Source organism: Vipera berus (genome assembly GCF_964194415.1).
Source record: "Vipera berus genome assembly, chromosome: 13".
In the NCBI taxonomy this organism is placed as follows: domain Eukaryota; kingdom Metazoa; phylum Chordata; class Lepidosauria; order Squamata; family Viperidae; genus Vipera; species Vipera berus.
This window is the reverse complement of record NC_138216.1, coordinates 17,417,343-17,436,244: the sequence shown is the minus strand read 5'-3', so window position 1 is coordinate 17,436,244 and position 18,902 is coordinate 17,417,343. Positions and strand designations below refer to the sequence as shown.

General features: G+C 51.8%; 1 protein-coding gene across 1 annotated transcript in view; it reads right to left on the bottom strand.

Annotated features, from left to right (window-relative positions):
- Positions 1-327: 327 nt before the first annotated feature.
- LOC308674096 (polycystin-1-like) overlaps positions 328-18,902 on the bottom strand; it is a gene marked incomplete at its 5' end in the record, with an annotated part of 192,725 nt that continues 174,150 nt past the window's right edge. The window contains 10 exons of the mRNA XM_081338298.1: positions 328-771; positions 2,161-2,309; positions 4,050-4,137; positions 8,709-8,825; positions 9,488-9,649; positions 11,070-11,155; positions 12,772-12,930; positions 14,489-14,572; positions 15,338-15,972; positions 16,785-17,933. Coding sequence (XP_081194424.1) covers positions 543-771; positions 2,161-2,309; positions 4,050-4,137; positions 8,709-8,825; positions 9,488-9,649; positions 11,070-11,155; positions 12,772-12,930; positions 14,489-14,572; positions 15,338-15,972; positions 16,785-17,933 — 2,858 coding nt within the window. The 3' untranslated portion in view covers positions 328-542. The remainder of the gene's footprint in view (positions 772-2,160; positions 2,310-4,049; positions 4,138-8,708; positions 8,826-9,487; positions 9,650-11,069; positions 11,156-12,771; positions 12,931-14,488; positions 14,573-15,337; positions 15,973-16,784; positions 17,934-18,902) is intronic.

The window sequence follows — 18,902 nt, the reverse complement described above, 5'->3', positions numbered from 1 at the left end:
TTGACCCTCCTGATCTAGGCCATTTCCAGGCCTCAGTGTGCCATGTTGGAGTCAAGTGGGCTACACAAAAAGGGAAGCGCCTGAGGACAGCCACTGGATCGACCTGCAGAGCTGATGCAGCCACTGCTGGCTGAAGGGCTAGCCGGTCAAGAGGACTCGGCGGCGGCGGTAGACAGGCTGCTCAGCAAGAAGCGGAACCCAGAAATTCTCCTCATCCGCAGAAGCTTTGCCGGAAAAACAACATTCTATTGTCACGTTATCCTGTGTCACGTCTAGCCTTTTACAAAAAGTTATCATGTATTCAAGAACAGACAAGGAAACGTGTCACTTGCTTTATCAGTTTCTTTTAACGGGCACAGGGCAATTACTTCAAAAAGAGGCGAAACGTTAGCCAACCAGCAGCTCCTATGACAATGGACGTTTCTGAGTTCCCTGGACAAAACGATCTCCTTGACGGCACTTCCCAAAGCCGCCTCTGAGCTGCCCTCCGAGGGATTCGGCTCCAGAGTTCTTGGAAGGCAGGAAGCCGGTCTGCAGGCCTCTCAACCAGAGTGGAGCCCCCCTGTGTACTCATAGACGTAAACCGAGCCATCTTCTTGCCCAGCCAGCAGGCAAGTGTCCGTAACTGACCACCTGGCCAGAGACCAGCTGCCTCCAGAGGTGGGGGGTAGCAACGCAGTGCACTGCCCCAGAAATAAATCCCACACCGCGATGCTTCCAGATGTCAGGACAGCTGCTGCCGAAGTGCCCCTCACATCGCGCTCCAAGTACCTAGAGGACCAGAAAGAGTCACTGGAGGCTGCAGCCTCTGGAGCCCTGTCACTTGACTGCTCCGGGCACTCAGATGTACCATGCTTCCCTGAAAATAAGCCCCTTCCCTAAAATAAGACCTACCCTGATATGGGGGGCTAATATAAGCCCTTCCCCCCAAAGTAAGCCCTACTTAGGACCCTCCCCAATCCGTACCACCTCACTGCTGCAATGGGGCAGGAGGCCACGCAGCACATTGTGCTGCTGCCACAAGGCAAGGCAGATGGGGGAGAGGATGGAGCTGCCCCACACCCACTTACCGGTACTACACACACACACACACACACACACACACACACACACGCCAGGCCATCTTTCACTCCCCTCCCGAGCCGAACTGCCATGCTACGGTGGATGGGATGGATGCCCAGTCCCCCTCCGACCTTTCAGAGCCAGGGGGAAGTGACGGCGAACGGCTCCGCCTCCACTGTGCGCCGCTGGAGGGGCTTTCTTTAAGCTTCCCCCTGCAGATCACCTGCCTGGGCACAGGCGTCCTCCGCCAACTCTCCCGGCCGCCTGCCTCTGCCAGCCCTGTGTCGCCTGTCTCAGGGAGGACGCAGCGGCTCTGCGCAGGGATGCACAGCAGAGAACAGCCCTTGCTGCCCTGCATTGCCCCGCTTCGAAGCTGGGCTGCAACATGTTTTGACTGCTATTTTTGCCTTTTTCTAACAGAGCTACTAGGCCTTTCACAGCCGGTAGCCTGTTTTTAACCAGCAGACTGTTCTGTACGTGACTTGAGGTCGGGGGGGCTACCATTCTGGCTTTGATGACCATTTGGGGTGTTCGTGTGTGTGTGTGTGTGTGTGTGTGTTTGTGAAGAGGAGAGGGGATCTGCATGGGCACACAGCTCCAATTGTAAAAGCGGTGGGCGTGTATGCACACCGTTCGTGCAAACGAAGCATGCGCGCACACACACGCTGCTTGCACAAGTGTGTGTGGGGGGGTGCAGGCTTGCATGCTGCTTCTGCGGCCTGGTTTCAAATGGTTCCCAGCCCATTAGCAGGCTGCGGCCTGGGGGTTGGGGACCTCAAGCACCGGCCCTCCTCCAGGGCTTGGTGCCTGCACTCTACCACAACTGCCCGCCCACCAACTCGGGGCCCCCACCTGAAAATGATGCAGGTGGAGGAAAGGCCTCCTTGGAGACTCCGCAAGGCATTACAAGTCTAGATAGAGACCCCCTAATTCTAAGGGGGGGAGTTCCTACTTTCAAATTGCTATGCACATTTGATTTGTGCTTAGATTGTAAGCTGCCCTGAGTCTTCGGAGAAGGGCGGGATATAAATGGGATTAAAAAAAAATGGCTACAAATTGCTGGTTTTTGAAGAGCCCCCCCCCCCCGCCACAACTTGCCTTCCTTGGATGCCGGGGGGCAGGGCCAAGAGCATCACCCCAGAGCTTCTGGCCGTCTTGGGATTGAGCGCCACGATCTGGAAGGCGGGCTTCCCAGGCAGCTGGCCGTCTTTGGCGTCTGGGTGGCTGAAGACCAGGAAGAGGAGGCCCTGATCCGCAAGGCAGAAAACACCCAGTCAGACAAGCACCGGAGGCTTCGGACTAACTTTCACCAGGCGGCTCTTAACTGAAGTCGGGGCTGCACAAAGGGGGCTGGGGGGGGGCAATTATCGTCTCAGGATACTGTCTGAACATCCTCCCCCCCCTTTTCGTGTGCCTTCAGATGAGGCTACCCAGAGAATCCCTGGAGAACCTTTTGCCAGCTTTTTCCGAAATGGTTGTCGTTGCCTTTTCCTTCCTGGGGCTGAGAGGGGCGAATTGGGACAAAGCCCTCTTCATCCATCAGGCAGGACTAGAATTCAGAGCTCCCATTTCTAGCCCAGTGCCTACACCAAACTGCCTCTCAATTATATCTCAGCCAATAGATTTCAACAGATGGAGTCATAAGATGATTTAAGATGATGATTTACTGGTTCAGACACGGCATGCGTCAGTTACACGAAACCAACTTTCTCTGCTTCTGGCCTCTGAATTCTGAGGATCTGAAGCACACCAACAGCATTTAGGCTTATATACCACCCCATGGTGCTTTATCGTTCTTGTTCTGTACCAGCCTGCTACCGGCCTTGCAGAAAAGGCAACCCCTTTACAGATGGCAAAAGGCTGGAATACGTCTGCCAAATTTATTACAAAAACAAACAAAACATGAAACAAGATCAGGGCGTGGCCTCTCTTTGCCTCCTTCTGAGAAGTCCCACAGCCTTCCTCTGCTTGCTCCTACTTGACTGCCTCCTGCGTCGGGCGTCCTTGAACAGGGCCAGCTGTGGGTCATCTTCATCCACACTGTCAGGCTCACACAGCTGGGTCTCCACCAGGTAGGAGGGGCCTGGCTGGGGGCTCTGCGGAGCCTCAAAGCCATCATCAGCAAGTTCTTCAACACCCCCCTCCTCCCCCTCATCTGAGTCATCCGACCCAACTGCCGAACCCACAGGCTGACCCTGAATCACAACAGTTCTCTCTGGGTGGTGTCAGCATTGTTCGCATATTGCCTGCCACAATCTGGGTCCTCCTTTTACTGACCTCGAAAGGATGGAAGGCCGAGTCGATCTTGAGCCCCATCCTGGCTGGGGCCTGCAGTACTGCATTCTAACTACTAGCAGGGCTCCGTGCACACACCAGAATTTGAAAGCAATCTCTCCAAATACATAATTAATCTTAAAACCCTGGACTTCCAAACACTTCCCTAACTCTAGAAAATCAACTCAAAACATTTACGACATCCAAATATCTTCGGTTGGCCTCAGGAGAAAATGTGACCCAACGAAAAAAGCCCCCCAATGCAGCCCCCTAAATCCTCCCCGCCTGGCATTGCCCCACTTCCCTGACGTGACTCCCACCAACAAACCAATAGCGATCAGTGAATTCTCAGTCCCATTCCGGAATTCCGACCTCCTCTCTCTGCTTCCAATTTATTTAAAAATATAATCAGTAAAGTCTGGGCAATGTAATGGTTTTGCCTAACTGGTTGCTTACGAACATGATTCTCAGATCAACGGTCTGCAAAAGGGATTTCTCATCTCCCTGGAGAGATGCCAGACTCCGAGCCCAGGGCTTCCCAAAGGAGTCGCACCTGCTTCTCATCCAAACATCCCAAATGCACACCCCACATTCTCCTTCCTGTCCTGTGGTGGCATCAGCCTCAACGGTGCTCTAAGTGGAAACCGAAGCAAGGGCTGCAAAGCCAACAGAGGCCTTTCTGCCTTTCCCAGCGTGCACCTGAAGGCACCTACCGCATCGGAGTAGGCCTTGTGGCACACGGATGCAGGGAAGGACCACCCCACCGGGATCTTCTTCAGCAACTGCCCCGTTCCCAGGTTCCTGTGCAGGACAAAAAGGCCGCCGTCAGTTCAGCCCTGGAGTTCCGGCAGCAGGAATCCAGGTCCCTTCGGCCGCCTGGCTGGGACGAGCCCGGCAGAGACCAGAGAAGAGACCCTGCTCACCCTCCCGTCCAGCCCTCCAGGGACCCATTTCCAGAGCGCTTGCAAGAGCAGAAGCAGCAAAAACCGCTGTGCGGAATAATGGGGTTTTTCCTATTTCTAAAATGCACCGCTTGACCCATTCAGTAGCTGTATAAGAAGAGTACAATATCGACTTCCGCTGGCGGCGCGGCGCCGAAGACAGCCTCCCCTGGCTGCCCGCGGCTCAGCTGTTTGTTTTTTCGCCCGAAACAGCGCCGATCAGCTGTTCGGGCGAAATTGAAGCCCCCTCCTCGGGAGAAGAGGAGGGGGTGAGGCCCCAGGTAGGGGTAGAGTTCTCCGAGGCCGCCTGAGCTTCGAGCTTGGGCGGCTGAAGGATCGAACTCCCCCGAAGCCTGGGTTGCTCCCAGCTGGCCGTCGTCTCTGCTCCGAATTTCCTGGAGCAGAGCCAGGCGTCTGCGAACCATCCCTGCCTGAAGAAAGGACTATGATTTAAAGGAGCAGGCAGAGCGGTACAAGAGGAAAAGGTGAAGAGATGAAGAGGATTATTTTATTTTACTCTCAAGCTTGATGGACTATGCTTAAAACTTAAAGTGAAAGTGCGTCACAATTGTAAGTAAAAGATGGCGGCTAAACCTCCCCCTAGAACTTTTCGGAGTGCTGGAAATTCTCCGGTGCAACAACAATCATTACTGCAGGCGTTGCATTCTCCTGATGTATTGACATCGAAGGATCTTGAAAAACATACCCAGTTAATTTTGGAGTCAATGGGTGTTAAATTTGCACAGATGGAGGAGAAATTGGAGAAATTGGAGCAGAGAATGGAAGAAAGGATGGAGCAGAAACTTAGAGAGATGAAGGTAGACATTTTGTCCTCAGTGCATAAAGTAGCTAAATGTGTGGAGGTGCTGGATGATCAAGTGGAAGACTTGACTCAAAAGAATGCTATATTAGAAGCAAAAGTATTGGAAATTGAAGATTTAAAAGACAAAATGGATAGCGAACAGAGTTTGGCTCAATTTTACCAGATGCAGTTTGCTGTTAGAATTAGAGGCCTAAAAGAGAATATTAAGGAAGATTTAAAGCAGCTGGTTTCTGAGGCTTTTGAGGGGGTATTGAACCATCCAGCATCTGAAATAAAACAAGGCATGGACAAAGTGTTTCGTGTGAATTCCTGGATTGCTAAGCAGAGAAAGTTGCCTAGAGATGTGGTGGTTTATTTTGTAAAAAGGGAAATTAGAGATGAAGTTATACAAGCTGCCTATGATACTAAAGTTGTGATTGCTGGTCAAGAAGTTTTGGTTCTAAAAGAAATTCCTCCAAAGATTTTAAAGAGAAGGAAGGACTTTATATTTCTTGTGCAAGAGCTCAAGCAAAGAGATATAAGGTTCAGATGGGAGATCCCAGCTGGGTTGAGCTTCATGTATGATGGCAAAAGGTACTGTTTGGGTACTGTGAAGCAAGCGCATGATTTTTACAACAATGTTTTAAAAGCAACCCCATCAACACTTCTGGAAGCTGCAGAGGGATCTGGAGAAGGAGAACATCAAGAGGATGAAGATGGACAGATAGACGAGAAGGGTACAGGAGGAGATCAAGCTGCAACTCTTTTGGATGATCCTAGAGAACAGAGGGTGACGCGTGCTGCCTTAAAACGCTCAAAAAAGATTAAAAAATAAGACCAGTAGAAATCTATGGAACTTCCACAATATACTTATAGTCAAGTGGTAGCTGTGTTTTTAAGAGTTTTGGGATGATATCTATGGTAACAGAATGTTCAATTTGGAATTAATGGACAATTTACTACAGAGGAAGAGGAAGAAAATTTTGTGGGTTAATGCGGGTTAATTTGTGTAAGAACTATCTATTATAGCCTATTTTGGCTAGAGAGGTTAATAGGGATTGGTGCTTGTGATGTGTAAGTGAGAATATGTCTAGGTAATAGTGAATTGTGGAAGAACATAGATGGGAATGATGCTAGTTTTCTTTTATTTTAGTTCTTTATACATATTTAGTATTGTTAAGGATTGGTTTACTCTATATAAGCTAGAGAGTGATGGATTTTAGAGTTTATAATTGTTAGTATATGATTGTTTATGATTGCTTTTTAGATATATACCTTGTATTTTGCTCTGGGAAGTCGGGGGGGGGGGGAGGGGGGGAGGAGGGGAAGTAGAGGGGTGGGAGGCAGGGGAGGGAGGAGGGAGAGGGGGAGGGGGGGAGGTAGGGAGGGGAGGAGGGAGGGGGAAGGGGGGTTTTTCAAAGGAAAATTGTATTTTAAAACTTTTCAATAAAAAAAAAAAAAAAGAAGAGTACAATATCGGTCAAATAAGCAATCCCAGTAAACCAGTGTTTCTCGACCTCGGCAACTTTGTTGGCTGGGGAATTCTGGGAGTTGAAGTCGACCCATGTTCACTTGGCCAAGGCTGGGAGACACCCAACCTTCCTCCAGACCAATTAATGCTACCTCTCAGAATGCAGTTCTCCATACGGACAGATACACACGTTGCAGAGCTCCAGCTAAGCAGCCCGCCAGGCTTCAAGCAAGGCCCGCCCCACTTTCACAAGTAGAATAGAATAGAAGCCACTGCCGGCTCTCCAGAAGTCCCTCCGCTTGGGGACCAAAACCACTGGGGAGGGCAAGGTGGTGATTTCTTCCTCCCTCCTGCAAAGTCTTATTTCCAGGTAAAAGCAGACAGAGGGCCTTAGCTGTGCACAAACACTTGTGTGGCATCAACTAGTAGCTGCTATAGAAGGATCATCACCCTGAATCTCCGCTTGTCATCAGAAAAAACAGGTGTCAGGCCTACCATCCTCAGCTTCTTCACTTCGCTGGCATCCTGCCATAAAGCGCAGGGGAGTGGGGAGGGAATTTGCGGAAGTAAAGTTAGAGCAAGGGAAAGGGAAGGCAAACGGAGGGGGGGAGGGAGAGAGGCTGACAAGAACCAGAGGGGCCAAACTGGAATAAACCGGCCGGCAAGGACACCTGGCCTGAGAACAGAATCCCAAAACTACACCGGGAGATGCCAAGCTTGAAAGCGCTTCCCAAGACTTTAAAATGGCATCATATTGGACACTGATGGATTGGTCACGGGCAGGGCCAGAAAAGGGGGGACAGTATAAGGAATACCCAGATCTAGCTTCACTTTCGCTGCAACCACTTAACTTTAGTAAAAAGAAACCCTATCATTTCAACTAAGTGGAGTCTAGGGTCTTTCTTTCCTAGATGTCCAAACTGGGGCAGGAAGTTGGAAGGCCGAGTCTCTCGGATCCAATTCTGAGTATTTGAGGCATCGCAAACAAGTCTGCTGGCGATACAGAATGTCAGATGGACACTCTCAAGATATTCCGTACATTGAGGTAGCTGCAGGGATTCCAGTAAAAATATTCCAGTTACCTTTGTTTTTAATATGCATGAATCACATTAGACCAAGGGTGTCAAACTGCCGGCCCGCAGGCCGGATGCATCATAGCAAAACCGCGCCCACCCCATTGCCAGCAATGGCAAAAAAGTCGTGATACGTTGCATCACGTGACGTTGCGAGTTTGACACCCCTGCATTAGACATTCTTAATTCATTCCTCCGTCTAGAATCAAGTGGGATTTAAAAATTCATTTTATACAGCAAAAATATTTTTTCAGATCTGCTGGGCTCTTCAAAGCACGTCCAAAAAAGCTGAGCTTTCATCCTTTCTATGCTCACATCTGGTGGGAGTTCCTTCTTAGTTAGAACACAGAATCCTAGGGCTGGAAGAGACTTTGGAGGTCATCTAGTCCAACTCCCTGCCCAAGGCAGGGGCCTTATAGTAGCATCCTGGTTAAAAGGCAGTCCAGTCTCTTTTCGAAAACCTCCAGTGATGGAGCATTCATAATTCCAGGAGGCAAGTTAGATATTATTGCTGTTATAAACTAGGTTCTGGGAAGGAAGTCAAGGTTCTCACACACCTGTGTGTGCTGTTAAACTATCATCTAAAAATAGATTTTCAATTTTTGAGGAACTTTGATAAATATGGGTGACAGTATACTTCTGGAAATATGTATGAATCAGATGGGGTTTTTTGGTTCAATGGAACATGTCAACTCTCAATATTCAAATACTAAGTTTTGACTGAGAGGCAAGACTGGACAGTATTTAGTTCTGTATGGTCTCAGTTCGAGGCAATTTTTGAAGTCTGAATTGCAAAAATCTGCACGTATACATGATTAAAACTTTCGTACTGGAGATATTAGAATTCTTGTTTTGTTCCTAGTTTTCTGAATTTCTTTTTTCCCCCCAGTTATTTCACTCCTCCCAACTTTCAGTTAGTTTTACATTTTTCCTTTTATGCACTGAGCATTTTTTGCAATAGCAATATAGTTTATACATACGTTTTTGTGTATTATCTACTGTAATATCTCTGTGGGACAGAGAATTTTAATGAGTAAAAATAGCTGGGCCAGAGGAAAGTCCCGCGGAGCAGCCTGTGGGCTCACCAGAGCACGATGCAGTTCATGGCTGTCATTCCAAGCAGAGCCTCCTGCAGTCCAGCCACATCGGCAAAAGCCAAGACCGTCTCTTCGGGGGGCATCAAAGCCCACCTCTTGTGGCTCCTGCAAAACATACACCTCCTGATGTTCAGCACTCTGTTTATGGGATGGGAAATAAGTAGAGTGTAGAGTAGAGTAAAGAAGAATACAGGACAGGACAGGATACACAGAATATAGAACAGAATAGGACAGAACACACTTTATTGGCGAAATGTGATTGGACAAACAAGAAATTCGTCTCCAGTACAAGTCTCAGTGTACATACAATCAACGTGATAAGTCATAGATAATAAATCGTAAAATACAATCATACAAACAAGTGATAAATCATAAGATACCAACAGGAGCAAGTAGTAGGAAAGACGAGAAGAATAATAGCAATACAGCCCTAGTACCTGGGTAAATATTTTTAGGCGTAAGACAGTGCTACGGGTGTTAGGTGTTTAGCAGAGTGATGGCCTGGGGGAATAGATGACCAAAGTCCACCTCTTGTGGCTTCTGCAAAACCAACAGGTTCTCCCGATTTTCAGCACCCGGTTTATAGGATGGGAAACGAACTCCTCACTGCCGACATGCACGAGTATTACCTGACTGCACCCTTCTCTAGCCTGAATCCTGAGTCCAATTTCCTTCCCCGCTGTAGCGGTTTGATCTATTTCTTAGCGGTCTTCTGGAACGGTGGTCTTCCCAGAGAGGCTTACCATACAAAACCCATCATTGCTCACCTTCCCACCTCAGAGAAAGAAAAGACTTCCACTTCTTGGCCTCGCAGTGACCAGCAGCTGCTGACCAGCTTCCTATCGGTCAGACCGAGAACAGCATTTATGTTTCCAGCTTTGAGCAGCTCTTCTTTAGCACAGCTGTCTTCAGAAGAATGGAACAGAAGCCTAGAAGAACAGAAGCCTGCTATGATCTTGGGTCTACTTCACATGCAACAGCAAAACCAATTAACAGGCGGCCATCAATTACAGCAAGGTAGGAAAGCTCTATGATGGGAGTAACACACTAACAAAAATACCAACATGCTATTGTGAAATAAAAACAGGCTGTGGAATTTGCCCATCAAAGGCTGCCCATCTGCAACACTGGATCTATAAATGGCAAATTTGGACCCTGGTCTTCCAGTATTATTACAAAAGGGAGTCTTTCACAGAAATAATGAAATGCTGAATGTCTCCTTCTGCCACCAAGGGCGCCCACCAGCTCGAGGTGAGGTAGCGTCCACCTGCTGACCATGTCTGGCTGTACCTCTCCACCCCAGTGCCTGGAGGCTGTTGGGTTCTGACTGGGGAGAGACAGGCTCAGACCCAACCCCAGCAAGAAGCCAGAAGCCACCTGATTATTCCGGGATTGAGTCCTCTTTGATTCCCGAAAGGGTCGTGATCAGAGGGTCTTCTGAGACCCCTTTTCTCAAGGAGGGGATGGAGGCTGTGGCCAGGAGCCTCTGCCGCAGTTTGAGATTGAAATGGAACAGGATGTTCCAAGGACACGTCCTTCTGATCTCTCCATGCTCACCCCCCCACCCCCAGATGGTCAGCAAGAACCTGCTTAGCAGCAGATGCAACAGAAAGATCACAGGGTCAGAAAAAGAAAAAAATCTGACTGTCATTATCATCATTTAAGTATTGTGGTATGAATGAGATGGGAGGAAAATGCACAGAATTTGCAGGAATAAAATCATGGAAACTTCAGGTGCTTCCTCTTGTGCAAAGGTTAACTGCAACATTGCTTACAATTGCTTGAATTACACAAAAGCAGCAAACTGCTCCTCTCGGGCGCTAAAGCTAACGACCTGTTTTGGTTCAAGGAAAAAAAATCTCAGCAAACCGAATTTTGATGTTACTCTGAGAACGAAAGCATGCAGCATTATAAACGCCTCAGCCTCCATTACACTCCATTGCTGAAATGCGTAATCCATCCCAAAAGTTTTATGAGTTTATATAAAAACACCCAAAAGAAAATAATGGGAAAATATGGGTGTAAAAACGGGAAAAGTGTAGGACAAAGGGGAAAAAAAGAAAGAAAAAGTGTTGACTTCTAACTCCTTTTGGTGTAATAATAATAGCATCAAACCTCAACCTTTTACTTTTATATAAAACTGCTGGTATAAAGTAGCCATCTCTATAATAACAAATCTATCTAATCGGCAAAACCCAGAATCAAAGTTCCATTTTTTTCCACCTTAAGCAGAAAGTCCAGAAGCGGTTTCCAAGTAGAATTGCAAACAAATGGTGTTCTTTCAAAAGAGCAGCCCATTTGCCCACCTCCGCCGACTCCACCCAGGCACAGAACGCACAATCCACTTGCCGTATCTCTGCTGTCTCCAGGCGTCCCAGCACTGCACCCACCACGCTGTGAGCCCCGGACAGGGCCACGATCTGGATCACTGGAAACTGAAAGAGAGCCACAGGATCGGCGGCTCTTCCCTTCCAAGCCAGCCCTCCCCCTCCTCCCTGGACACAGCCTGGACAAAGCAAGCAGCGGGACCCACGGCCCACCAGACTGCGGAGCCGCCATTCCCAGCACTGGCTGTCCTGGTTAGGGCCATAACTAGGCGATGCCATACAAGGAGTCTTCAACTTACCCCCACAATTGAGCCCCAAATTTATGTTGCTAAGTCAAGCATTTGTTAAGCGAGATTTGCTCCATTTTACGACCTTTCTTGAATCACTGCAGTTAACTTAGTAACACGGTTGTTAAGTGAATCCGGCTTCCCCATTGACTTTGCTTGTCAGAAGGTCACAAAAGGGGATCACGTCTCACACACACACACACACACACACACACACACACACACACACACACACACACACACCGGGACACTACGCAACCATCATAACTATGAGTTGGTTGCCAAGCATCTGAATTTTGATCACGTGACCAAGGGGATGCTGCAAATGTCGTAAGTGTGAAAAACGATCTTAAGTCACTTTTTTGCAACTTTGAATGGTCACTAAACAAACTGTTGTAAGTCAAGGACTGTCTGCATCCAGATGACTGCAAGGACCCACTCCAGGCAAGTGGATGCTCGGTTCTCACGCAGACACTCAAAACGGGGGCTTGTCCATAAACCAGAGAACGTCACCCAGGGGGACTCCTGACCCACCTGCTCGCTTGCTCAGCTGCTCTGGGGGCAGCCCCATTTGCAGCAGCCCCTTGCAGGGTCTGCCCCGGGAGACCAGGGTCCCGCTCTCAGCAGCTGCAGCTGCAGCAAAGAACTAGCCGATGGGTTTAGGGTTACTTTTTTTCATTCATTTATTTTCATTCATTCATTTCAGTGGGCTAATGCCTCCTTAAGTAACCCCAGCTGCCTGCAATTAGTGCAGGTTCGCATCCCACCAGGCTCAAGGTTGACTCAGCCTTCCATCCTTCCGAGGTAGGTAAAATGAGGACCCAGATTGTTGGGGGCAATAAGCTGACTTTGTAATAATGCCGCTTGGGGCCCCCCGAAAGCCCTAATAAGCAGGCATATACATAGAATGAAGGCTATTGCTAAGTACATTGATTTGTGCTTAGATTGTAAGCCGCCCTGAGTCTTTGGAGAAGGGTGGGATATAAATGGGATTAAAATAAAAAAAAAAAAAATTTATATAAACCAATGTAATTATACAATGTTGTTATACAACAACACGAAATTAGTTTATACTTTTATAGCCTAAGACACATTATAAAAGCACAAAATAATACAGCATTATTGCATACTGTATATATTTATACTGTATATATTATATTGTCAGGACATCTATTTTAAGCTTATGGCTTTTAGCCATAATTAAAAAAAAACCATGTACCGAGCTAAGCCCTGGAGACATTAAACACACAGGCATGCAAGCAACACCCACAATTGTGCTAACAGGGAGGCAGGCAAGCAGTGCCAAATCCTTCACCAGTCTTCAGGTCGAAAAGACTGCAGCTGGGGGTGGGGTGGGGGGCCAAAGGACGCCCTCCAGAACCAGCAGGCCCAGGGTGGCGCCACCCAGGCAGCCAAAGCAGCAGCGGCCTTGCCTACCTTGGTAAAGTGCCAGGTGTGCACCGTCCCCCACTGGCCAAGATGGAGAGGCCTCCAGAGAGAGACGGACGTTTCCTCGGCTGTCACGACACACAGTTCTGTGAAGTCAGCAGCTTCCCACCACACAGCGCTCATGTCCACCAAGGAGCCGGAGCCGTTCTGAGGGAGAGCAGGAGGAGACGGGATCATTTGGAGGAACCGGGGCCGGCAAGGGCCAAGCGGACGGACAGGGCCAGAGCGTCCAGCCCGGGGTCTCCTCCAGGCAGATCTGGCCCCTCCTGCACACTCTCGACGGTCCTGCCTCACCAGAGGGACCCAACCTCTGGTGGAGCGGTGGGCTAATGCCTCCTTAAGTAACACCAGCTGCCTGCAATTAGTGCAGGTTCGAGTCCCACCAGGCTCAAGGTTGACTCAGCCTTCCATCCTTCCCAGGTAGGTAAAATGAGGACCCAGATTGTTGGGGGCAATAAGCTGACTTTGTAAAAATTAATTTAATTTAATTTAATAATTTAATTTGTATGCCGCTTGGGGCCCCCCCAAAAGCCCTAACAAGCAGGCATATACATAGAATGCTAAGCACATTGATTTGTGCTTTAGATTGTAAGCCGCCCTGAGTCTTCGGAGAAGGGCGGGATATAAATGGGATTAAAATAAAAAAAAAAAACCCCGCTCAGCCTTCTCGCTCTGGCCTCCGGCTGCCGGCTGCCTTCCCCTTGGGCAGCCAATGCTGCCCTGCTCTGAGCAGGCCGTTGTGGCCTGTGTTTCATTACAGGGAGTCCTCACCTTATGACCAGTCACTGAGAGACTGACTGAAGTTACAACGGACTCCACAAAAGGCATTTATGTCCCTTTTTCTAAGTTCCAAAAGCACCGCCCCCCCCATGGTCATGTGATCACGTTGGGCACTTGGCTACTGGCCTGCATTTACGTCCATTTGCAGCATCCCATAATCACACAACCACAACTTGTCTTTTGCTGGGAACTGGTGTTTACTTCTGATTTCTGGCAAAATACACCTATTGCAGACAATGGATTTGCTTAAACAACTGCTATGCTCATTGTATTTAACGACCGTTGCAAAAAAAAATGTCATAAAATTAGGTTGGTCATGTAGGTGTTTTTGATCATCATGACATCTGACAAACATTCCTGGCTCCGTTTTGGCCAGAAGTCAAGGACTATCTGCGTTGTATTTTGTTTGCAACCCTCCCAGGATCTCGTGAGGGGAGCAGTATGGAAACGAAGGTAAGAAATAAGCCGAGAGATGACTAAGACCTGAGAGGCCTGCTTCTCCGTGCCCAGAAGCCACTGCAGGGCCCGTGGCGCTTCCAGGCTCGCCAGCAGCCTTCCCCCCAGGAGAGAAGCTGGCCAGCAAAAGCCACAAGAACTGCAGAATCCGCCCTGCGTTTCAGTCCACGCAGCCCCCGTTTCCCTTCCGGGCCTGCCACAGGGAGACCCCGCCACAGGGCCGAGGGAGGGCTGGGCTGCTGCTGGGAAGGGCCCCGACCGACCCAACGCCCGCTCGGCTGCAGCACCAGCCCAGTCAGAGGCACAGCGAGCTGGGGCTGCGGCTCTCCCTAAGGCAGAGCCCAGCACCGCCCCGCAGGCTCTGCCCGCTTCAAGAAGAAACGCCTCCCCTCAGTCCATTGTCAGGGCCACCCTGGGTCTTTCGTGGCACAAAAATGTTCGAGTACTTTAACCGTTTTTCTCCTTTCACCTTCAGTTTTGAAGTCATTTTCAAGCTGCCTTCTCTCGGCGTGCCTGCTGGGGCTGCCCCCTGGACCTCCTCTGCTGGCCGGCTCTGTGGAGACAAAGGCAAGAGATGCCCCAGCCAGGTCAGACTCCCGCAGTGCCCGCTGGGAAGCAGCTGCACCGGGAAGAGGCCGTCCTCCCGCAGCCCTCGCCCCACAGCAAAAGGGGGCTCTGGAGGGGAGGCAGACGGAACAAAGGGGGGCGGGCAGGAAAGCAACCACAGCATTCGCCAACTGGACTCAGTTCCTCGGAAAAGTGAGACCGTGGTCCAGCATCTGCGCTACTTTAAGCTGCGGCTGTCTGCTACCACAACACCCGCCCTGCGCAGAAAAGCCAGGCCGTTCCCCCAATTACTCTTCAGGATGGGTCAATAAGGCCTTCTAAAATGCCAGCCGGCAATTCAGCTGCTCCAAGAGGTCAGTTGGTTGGACAAAAGGGCAGCTGACAAAGTCAGGGCAATGGCCACTGACCGTCGCAAGCAGGGAGTCCAAGGCCCGGAAGGAGAGTAAAATCTGCAGACCAAGGAAGAAGCCAGAGCAGAATGACCGGCCAAGTGGCCACTGGGACAAAAGAACAGGAGTCCGGAAGGGAAAGAAATGGAGCACAGGACCGACCTCCTTTGGGGAACGAGGCCGGGCAACACCCAGAGGTGCCATGCTTGGCGGGGGCAGCCAAGGAGGAGGGTGCCAAGGGAGACTTGGACATGCCTCCCGGTCTACAAAGATTTTCTGCCAAGACTTGCGGCTCTCCTTGCATTCCCCAAGGAGGATGTCTCGCCTCAACCACCTGGGCGCCCCAGATGCGCCCCCTTTACCTGCCTGGGGGGCTCCTTGTCACGCTCAAGCGGCTTCTCAGACGGGCTGGCGGCTTCTCCCCCGGCTCTCCTGCCGGTTCCAGCTGGGCCCGGCGAGCGAGGCTGCCCCCTGCCCCCCTCCGGGTCAGCGGGCCCTGCCGCAGCTGCTTGCGAAGGAGGGCCCCCCGGGGGATCTGGGGAGGGCAGGGCAGCTGGGGTGGCCCCCACCAGGGGAAAGTCGGGGCTTTGCACAAGGCTCTGTCCACCGTCCAAGGCCGGGGAGAGGAGCAGCTCACGGGAAGAAAGAGCCGGGGGGGTCCCCCTCCTTCTGGACAGGCGGCTTGGTCCCGATGCTGCTCCTTCCTCGAGGGGAGCCTCCCCAGAGGGGCTCGGAGGACCCTCGCTGGGTCCGCCAGCATCCCAGACCCCCAACAGCTTCTCGGGACGGACTTGGAGCTTCTTGGACTTCAGGTGGCCAAAATCCTCATCGGGCAGGTGGAAGTCTTGGTGCGGCAGGCCGGGAGGCAGCCAGCCGAGGCGGGACCCCTCCCCACCCAGGGGGGCCAGAGGCAAAGCTGCAGCGGCAGAATTCAGACCCCTCCAGAGGCCGGGAGAAGCCGGAGCCGGGGAGCCTGCTGGCGGGCTGCGTCCTCCCTCTGCAAACGTGGGACAAACAAGAGAACCTTGCAAGAGTCAAACCTCAATTTCTGACCCCCCCAGGAATTAACTGAAGAACACACCCCCACTCCCCATCCCTCTCTGCAACTCGTACGGAGGCAGGAGGGTGCCCCGTCCCCCAGGCCTCCTGCAGCCCCCGGCCTTGCACCCCACTCAGAGGCACCCCCGGCCGTCGAAGGACGCACAAGGCTGGAGTGTCGCGTGGGCCTTTATTTTCAACTCTGAGCTGACTACTTTTCATTCCCCCTCCCAATATGCCCCCCCGAGGGAGTCCAGTGTTAGGATCCCTTTGGGCTGCCTGGGAGGCTCCGTCCACGGCACAAGCGGGCCTCTGCTCTCCGCCCGACCCAGAGTCAGCCCTGCAGGAAGGCCGTCTGGGACCTGCCGTGGGAGGGTCCCCTTGCCTCGCATCTCAGGGAGACCCCCAGGGTCTCCAAGGGGGAAAGGGGCCTCATCCTGCAGGACCAGCTTGGGGTCGGTGCCAGGGGGACCCCCAGCCTGCTCAGGAGGCTCCCTTGGGGAGAGACGCCGTTCCCCATCAAGCCCCTGCTTTTCTCCCACTGCTGGGAAAAGAGCTCTGGGCCACCTGACACTCAGACCCCTCCCGGGCTCACACTGGCCCCTCCAGCCCCCCCCCCCCCCCCGCTTCTGTGCTTGCTGCCCACGTGGCCACCAGCTGCCACAGGGTGAGTGCTGCTGCCACGTGAGCCCTTTTCTCCCCCCCTCTGAAACTCTTCTGCAGGATCAACGAATACTCTGGGGACCGACCTTTCCGAGTTCTCCGACTGACCTGTGCTGGAGGAAGTCCTCTGCTGGGTCGTCCTTCTCAGCCTCAGGTTTCTCCCGCCCCGGCTGCAGCCTCGGCTGGACCCGGATCTCTTTGGAGAGAGGGGTGAGCATCCAGAAGCCTCCCCTGGCACCCTGGGAGTGGAGCTCAGCTCCTGGGAGGGCTGGACCCGATTCGCCGCCTGCTCTTTGGGGGGGCCCCTCCGGCCCTTTCTGCCCTTGCCCAGCTGGCTCTGCATGACCACCTCCAGGTTCACCTCCTGCTGGCGCCTGGAGAGTCGCCGGGTCACCCGCACGTAATACTCAAGGGGAAACATGAGTCCCTCAACCATCGTGCAGGAGCCCAGCCCCTGCTTACTGGGGCTGGGCCCTCCCAGGGGGGGTGGCCCCACTTCAAGGCTGTGCCCCTTGTCCTCTCCACTCGTCTCCTCGCTGGGGGGGTCTCCATTATCCACGCCCTCTCTGTGCCGATCAGGAACAGTCCCGTCTCCTTGAGCAGCGTCGGGGGTCACCGCTGGGTCTGCCAGCCACCCTGGACCTTCCTCGTCCCCCCATCCAGGCTGCTCCTCTTCTTTCTCCCCATTCCGCCCACGGCTCACGGCAGCCGAGTCCTCCAGACCAGAACGTCCCTCTTCACTCGGAGGGTCAAGTAAAGATCCTGGACTCGCGTCCGGTAGGAAAGAAGGAAGTGCTTGCGTCACCCAAGGAATATCAGTTTGCATCAGTTCTTCAGAGTCTGGATCCGACGTTTCAGGAGAAGCATCGCCACTTCCTCCTAGCCTGCTAGCCTGCAGGGAGGACTGGCCAGCGTCCGAGAGGCTGCTGCTTCTCTTCAAGCCTTGGTTTGTGGCCCTCTGATGCTCTCCCTCACGCACCTCCCCCCCCTTTGCCAAAGGGGGCATCTCTCTCTGCTGCCCGGTGGTTCCGCTGGGTGAGTACAGGCTGCAGTTCCTCCCCAGAGGAGGCTCCGTGGAATTAAAGAGCACCCTTCGGCCCGACTGACGGGTCCTTCTGGAGCACGATGTTTCTGGCAAGCTGCCTTCAAAAGCCCCGGACTTAAAGAGGACAGGTGTGGCCTCTGTGGTGCTGCCTGGGCAGGAGATTCCCGCCTGACCCTCCTCTGGGCGCTCTGGAGATAGTTGACTGAGGCCTCCTGCAAAAGACAAAGTTTTGGGGTAGCTTCTTTCCCCTGCGGAGCACAGAGCTCAGCAGACTTGACCCAGTGCATAAAAGTGGTAGAATGCTATAAAAGCAGTTGCCAGAGCCCTATGTTCTGCGTGCGTGGGATTTCTTATTCTTTTTGGGTTCTGCCATTCTCCTGGGGGGGAGGGGGAAGCTTGAGGTGCCGACGTGTATTTGGTTTGCTCTCTCTTGCTCTTGGAAGTGTTTCTAACAGGGTGAGAATGGAATGTACCTCTGGCTGTCTGCCTTATCTCCCAGCGAGGAGGAAGAAACAGCGCAGACACCCAACAGCCTTGGAAGCGGTGCCTTATCGCCCCGTTCCCACAGCATTTTCACACCTGCGGACTGGCCTGTTTGAACCATCCGGATGGACAGTTAGGGTGGGATTACTATGGACACTTTTAACTACTTGACCCTCAGATCCTGCCTTCTATTCCTGCTGTCAACACCTCCCAATAAAAGCTCCTTTCGAAATGATGCCGTTTCAAGAGTTCTGCTTTCTTGGGAGAACTGAGTGAGGTGGGTTCTTACAGGAGTACTAGAAAAGTCTCTTGTTCAAGAGAGGTCAGTGTGTGAGGAGCTGAGCTGCAACACAAACAGCCTATTGATGCACCAACTCCCTTTGGGTTTTGGAATCGAAAGAACAACTTTGTTTGTAACTACTTGCACTCTGCGTAACCTGCATCTACACCGCCCTCCTCCCTTCCCTTCCTTGCCCCGATTGAAGTCCTGTGTCAGCCCAGCTGCTCTCTGCATCCGATGAAGTGAGCTGCAGCTTTGTCTTTTAATAAATCTGTCAGCTGCCACCTCGCACTGGCTTCTGCTTCTTATGCGGTGACAGTCTACCATGGACTATGGAGAGCGGGGATGGGAGGAGGGACACTTGGGGGAAAGTGAAAGTAACTATTATATCCCCCTCCACCCCTGAGACACTACTTGC